The 6,720-nt window shown below is 36.0% G+C and overlaps 1 protein-coding gene across 1 annotated transcript; it reads right to left on the bottom strand.

Annotated features, from left to right (window-relative positions):
• Positions 1-3,084: 3,084 nt before the first annotated feature.
• Positions 3,085-4,516, bottom strand: LOC118632306 (nucleolysin TIAR-like). The gene is given in 2 exon segments (XM_036265308.1): positions 3,085-4,069; positions 4,138-4,516. Coding segments are annotated over 2 exon segments (1,011 nt in total). The 5' UTR covers positions 4,392-4,516; the 3' UTR covers positions 3,085-3,312.
• Positions 4,517-6,720: the final 2,204 nt, after the last annotated feature.

Raw genomic sequence — 6,720 nt, 5'->3', positions numbered from 1 at the left:
AAAGAAATATAGAATGTGAAGCAACTTCCAAAGTCAAAAAATATATACTCCTACAGATTTGGGGAACCATGCATGTGTACTTTTCATTTCTAGTACTCCCACTCTTCTTATCCTGGTGAAATATCACACAATCCTAGATTCTTATATGTGGTGGTGGTGGTGGTTGTCATCATTATCATTATCATCACCATAATAACCCAAAGTGAGAAGAAAAAATACAGAGATGGGGACATAGCCAAGGAAGAGGAGAAGAGGTGGAGAAAGGAAAGAAATATGGGGAATAGGGTCATAAAAAAAATAAAATAAAATGGCATAAGATTTGTGAAGCAATTTTCTGTTTATAAGGAACATTAATGTATGTTATCTAATCTTTTTAACACCAGTTTGTGATATTTTATCATCTACATTATATGAATGAAGAAATATGGATGGGGCTGAAAGACTGTAACTTGATCATTATTTTTTTCTATTAAAAATAGTTACTGAGCCCTGGCCAGTTTGGCTCAGTGGTTGAGCGTTGGCCTGCGGACCAGAGAGTCCCAGATTCGGTTCCCACTAGGGGCACGTACCACAAAAAAACAAAAAACAAAAAACGTTACTGAATGTACACTGTGTGCCAGTCACTGTGCTAAGTACTGGAAATACAATGGTTAGCAAAACAAACACACTATCTGCCCTTATAACGTAACATCTGGTAGAGGGAAAAAAACATTATTCAAATAATCACAAAAACATCTGTAAAATTGAAACAAATTCTAGGAACATGGTACTATGAAGACACTGAAAAAAAGATTTGATCTAGTCAGACCATTCTGATTACAGGTTTTTAGACAAATTGCATAGTTGCCTTGCTTAAATCTGTCTTATGAACATATTCCACCCAAATATGGTGGTACGTTAAGGGATCTATAAGTATTTTCAAACCACTCTTACATTTTTGAAATTAAAAAAGTTTTCCAAGGAAAAAATGAAAACTTGGCTTTATTTTATGCACAGCACTGTGTACCTCTATAATGTCATCATTTATTGTATCAGTATTCTATACTTTGTAGCCTTTGGTCAAGAACTGGCTAACAAGGAAGGTTGGGGAGATAGGGCCAGGGTGGGATGGAACCCATTCTAGACACGAGAATTTAGCCACCACTTACTTGCCCAGCTGTGAAAGTATAATTCAGTCTGTCAGCCAGAAGATGATTAAAGTCTGTGCCTTTAATCCCTAGAGTTTCCCCTTTTTAGACTTCTCAAAATAAATGTTAGTTTTATGCACCACCAAATAGAAGAGACTGATCAGATAAGAATTGTAATCACAAATTTCTGCTCTAGAAGAAAAGCATACAGTATGACCGTTGAATGTCCGGTAGCACTTCTACTCTGGGGACATACAACCTAAATGAACACCATCTTCTCAAATAACCCCAAATGGTTTCAGACTGTTAATTAATTAATTCTCCTAAGGGCCATGGCCAAGTTTGATAAGAATAAACAGGAAACTAAAATACAAAGAGTTGAATTGATATACTCTGGGTTCCCCAGGTTGAACAGGAACAGAGTTGTATAGCTCCTTTTTTTCAATATAGACATTCTACAAGGTTCCTGGATGAAATGGCCACTGTTGGCCTGTTCTAAAAACGTTTATTTTTGCCCTAAGTGCTATTTAATCTAGTTAATAGTTTGTTTCTTTTCCTTCCACTTGTAATTTGAGAATATTCACAGTTAGATATACTTAGCAGGCTTTGATTATTACCTAAAACTTTGAGTTTGAGCTTTTAAAGTAATTCTCTAGTTTTATAGTATTTTGATAAATAATAATTCCATGTGATGATATTTGATCATAAATTTCAACACTACTCTCTAGTCCATCCTGCTTGTCATATCTTTCTGATCTTCATTCAGTAAATTCTTAGATTTCTTACAGTTACTGGCTTTATTTAGTTGCACTGTAGTAAGGAAACATACTTTGTATGAATAATGTCCTTTGTTGGTGAACATACCATGTATACTTGAACATGATGTGTGTTATGTAGTTATTGGGAATATCATTTAAGACCAGGTGGTGGATAGTACCATTCATATAATTTATGTCTTTATTGAATTTTGCTAGATCGTCTATCAAATGCTGAGAGACAGGTGTTGATATCTCAAACTATGATAATGAAATTGTGTATCTTTTTAAATCTGTCAAATTTTGCTTCATATATTTTGAAGCTGTATTATTAGGTATATACATATTTATGACTGTTGTTTCTCTTTTATGAGTTAAACTTTTATCTTTATGAAATGTTTCTTTTTAATCTCTGGTTGTCTTGAAGTCTTATTTTATCTATTATTGAGCCCCCTCCCTCCAGCTTTCTTATACTTACTGTTTGCATAGTATATCTCTTCTATCTTTACTTTGAACCTAGTTGTCTCTGTATTTTAAAGATTATTCTTGTAGATAGCATATATTTGGGTCTCTTTTGGTCAATCCTTTATGATTGTCTCTAATTTTTAATTGGAGCATTTAGTTCACTAACATTCATTATAATTGTTTATATGCTTAGATTTAGATCTCATATTTTATTTGATATTTGCTTTTTCCCTCTGTTCAGTTTCCCTTTGTTCCTCCTTTCCATTTTAGTATATATATTGACTTTTTTAGGTATATCTCTAAATATACACAGTAAACACTTAACAGCATATTTAGAGTTAGCATTATTTAATATAAAACGTAAAAACCTTGTACCTATAGAAACATTTGTTGCAACTCTGCATGCTTTATATTGTAGTCATTATTATTACATGTACAGAATTAAACCCTACATCACAATGGTATGATATTTTTAAAAATCACTTATTTTAATACATAAGAGAAGGTAATAGTTTTTATATGTACCAATATATTTACAATTTCATATTCCATTTATTCAAGTTCTGAGATTCCATCTAATACCATTTATCATCACTCTGTGAACTTCCTTGATAATTTCTTATAGTGTAGATTGTCTGACAGTGAATTATCTTCCATTATCTGAAAATGTCTTTATTTTACCTTTATTTTTGAAATATATTTTCTTTCTTTTTTTTGTCTTTATTGACTTTATTTTAGTTTTTGTACACAAAGAAAAATCATGTTCATATCCATCATGAACAAAAACTTAAAAAGGCAGAACTAGAAGACATGGGTCCTTCACCAAAGCAAAGCTGTGCTAAAGGTTCCAAACATTTCAATTTTTAAAATAAATATTTTCATTTTCCGATGTCTACTTCCATGTCTTCAGAGTGTCACAGGAAACTGAAGCTATCATGAATTACAATTTTGTTTAGAGTCCCAGCTCACTGCGTTTGGTAACTTGCCATACCATATCCAGCTTTGTTAGGAGGAGGTATTACAGGGGGAGGAGCTTGTCCCTGGGGAGGCTGAGCACCAAATACACCCATCCAAGCAGCAGAAGGTGATTGATCTACTCCAAATCCTTGTTGATTCCATGGTTGCCCATACACTCCGTAAGGCGGTACTTGCCACCCATTTGCCATATACTGTCCATACTGTTGTGGGTTTCCATAAACTTGACTCCACTGACCCCACTGACTATAGTCGACCTGTTGGAAGTTTTTAGTCATGTCAGGAGATTCTTTACCCCAATAGCATTTCGCAACATGTCCTTCAATTGTAGTACCATTCACCAAAACAATAGCGTGGGCCGCACTTTCGTGGGTTGAAAATCTGACAAATGAATAGCCCTTCTCTGGAAAAACTCTTATTTCCATGATTTGTCCAAATGGTGAGAATGTCTGTCTCATAAGCTGATCTGTTAACCCAGAAGCAATTCCTCCACAGTACACAGTACAATTTTTTGGACTTGACTGGTTTACTACATCTTCAAATCTCAACTGCTTAGTGTTATTTTCTTGTGTACTTTTAGGTGCAGGTGGTTTACGTGTGGCCCAATTGGTTCTGATTTGGCGACCACCCAATCACTGACCTCCCATATGCACAATTGCATTTTCTGCATCCAGTTTGTTATAAAAAGATACAAAACCATAGCCTTTGGATTTTCCAGTTGCCATATCTTTAACTACTCGGGCATCCATGACCTGTTAACAGATTTCTTTATTTTTCTTGGTCAATTCTCTATCATCATTTTGGAGTTTGGGCAGGATATTTTACCAAAGGGGGCAAATGCTGATTTGATATCTTCTGTTGTAATTTCTGGACTCAAATCCCCAGTAAACACATGGAAGTGATTGGAAGTATCTTTTTTCTGGCTACTTGGTGTTGTTGCCCAGTTTACTTTGACCTCCTTTCCCAAAATTTTTCTCCCATTCATAGCAGCTAATGCAGCAGCTGCATCTCTGTGTTCACAAAATTCCACAAAGCAATATGGGTCATTGCTTGTATGCTCTGTTATCATTTTACAGCTTTTACAGGGTCCGATTTGACTGAATAACTGAAGTATAAGGACTTCTGTCACATCTCTGGAGAGGTTACCTACATATCTCTTATTTTCCAGGCAGTGAACTAAGTGCTGCAGGGGTAAGACCTAGGAAGATGTAGCAGTCCTTGTAGAGTCCGGGGCTACCCGTCATCTTCCATCATGGTGGGTGCGATGGAGTGATCCCGGGACAAGGGGGAGGGCAGGGTTGGGGAGGGGAGGGGGTGGGGAGGAAGGGGAGGGGGGTTCCGGACACCAGCTGGGGACAGAGGAAAAGGCACCGAACCCTGTTCTCAGGCTCTCTCCCCTGAGCCCGCTCCGGACACTGCGCTCCAACCAGGAGGAGGAGGAGGATCTGAAATATATTTTCATGTGGTGTGTAGCATTCTGGGTTAACAGGTTTTTTCCTTTCAGCACTTAAACATTTTTTTCCACTATTTTCTGGTCTCTGTTGTTTGTGAGGAGTGAGTAGCCATTTGATCATTGTTTCTCCGTGCTTATAGGTCATTTTCCTCTGGCTGCCGTTCATATTTTCTGGCTTTCTCCTTTGTTGAATTACACACTCCTCCTCCCTCACACACATGGCTACCTTCCAATGGCTGTGACCTGGACTTTGTCCTCTGGTCTTCATGTCAGAGAAATACAGGTTTTATATTGGAATTTCAGTCAGGTCATGAAGTGTCTACTCTGGCTTTACCTCAAGATAAAAGCCCATTAAAAAAATCTCATTAATCTTTACATATTGACCATGATTCAGTTTAGTCATCATTTTTTCCAAAAAGCTCTTCTAAACCTCTATATTCACCAGGATGTGTTCATGAGTTCAGAAAACATTTGGCTGCATTTAAGAGAAAAATACTATCGTGATTTGAACAAAACCAGGTAGGTTTTCCTACCTAATAAGAAATTTAAAGTAATTCAAAGCTGATATAGCAGCTCAGATAGGGCATTAGAGACCTAGCATTTTCCCTATCTATATACTTCTATCTGCATAGTCTCAAAATGAAAGTTATATCTCTGGACATTATATTAATTTTCCAGGTAGGAGGGTTTGCAACTCAAACTAGTTTGCCAGAGACTTTCTCATTTTTAACACTGAAAGCCCCAAGTGTCATTAGATGAACTAAAAAATCACATGAGATTCACTCAGGGTTTTTGCATTTCATGCCTAGAAAATATCCTGTAAACACCAGAGCCTATTCATCCTTCATAGTCAAAATCTGACCAAGCGGTGGTCACAGCTCATGTCCACAATTTTGGCTAGATTCCTTGGGTCATGGCATTAGCAGTTTAGTTTATTATCTCCAGAGACTATTCCAGAATTTACTTAAGTAACTAATTCTTAGTATCTTTCCCTAAGGATGGCTTAGTTAAATATTGATATCACTCTTGATTATTTTACCAAGTATTAAAATAGCTCAACATTTATGTTATAAGGTAAAGTGCATACAGTAAAGAGCAAAATCAAAATACATATTGCTTTTAATGTTTTCAAAAGTAAGTCCAAACAGTAAAATAAAGCCAAAGAAACACAAAGAAATCTTAAATTTCTAATAGGTCCAATTAATAAAGCAAAAAGTTAAATATACTGAAATTAAAACACAGGATCATTTATATTTATGCTAATCACAGTAGAACAAAATTTAAATATTTTCGAGAGGACACATATGCTTTTATGTGGGCAGGTTGCCTTAATCAGACTGTTTCTTTTATCAAAGAAGTTTGAGGACATCCAAAAAATCATCAATGTTAATTATGACTTCTAAGAAAAGTAATTTTTTTTTCTTTTTAAACGTGTCTTTATTGTTGAATGTATTAGAGATATACTCCACATTTCCCCCCATTGACCCCCTCCTCCCCACTCCTGCCCCCCTTCTGCCTTTCCCACACTATTGTCAGCATCCACTGGTTATGCATATAAGTTCTTGGTTTATCTCTTCCTACCCCCACAACCCCCTTCCCTTTGAGGTTCCTCAGTCTAACAACCAATTTGTACTTCTTAATCCCTTAACCTTTTCCACCCATCCCCCAAACTCCCTCCCATCTGGTAAGCAACAAAAAGTTCTCTGTATCTATGAGTATGTTTCTGCTCTGCTTGCTCATTTTGTTTGTAGATTCAATTGTTGATAGATATGTATTTATTGCCATTTTATTGTTTATATTTTTCTTCTTCTTCTGCAAGAAGACCCATTGACATTTCATATAATGCTGGTTTGGTGGTGATGAATTCCTTTAGCTTTTCCTTGTCTGGGAAATTCTTTATATGGTCATTAATTCTAAACAATAGTTTTGCAGGATAGAATAATCT

The sequence above is a fragment of the Molossus molossus genome, unplaced genomic scaffold (genome assembly GCF_014108415.1).
Source record: "Molossus molossus isolate mMolMol1 unplaced genomic scaffold, mMolMol1.p scaffold_m16_p_17, whole genome shotgun sequence".
Taxonomy (NCBI): domain Eukaryota; kingdom Metazoa; phylum Chordata; class Mammalia; order Chiroptera; family Molossidae; genus Molossus; species Molossus molossus.
The sequence above is the reverse complement of the archived record's forward strand: the minus strand, read 5'-3'. Positions and strand labels throughout refer to the sequence as shown.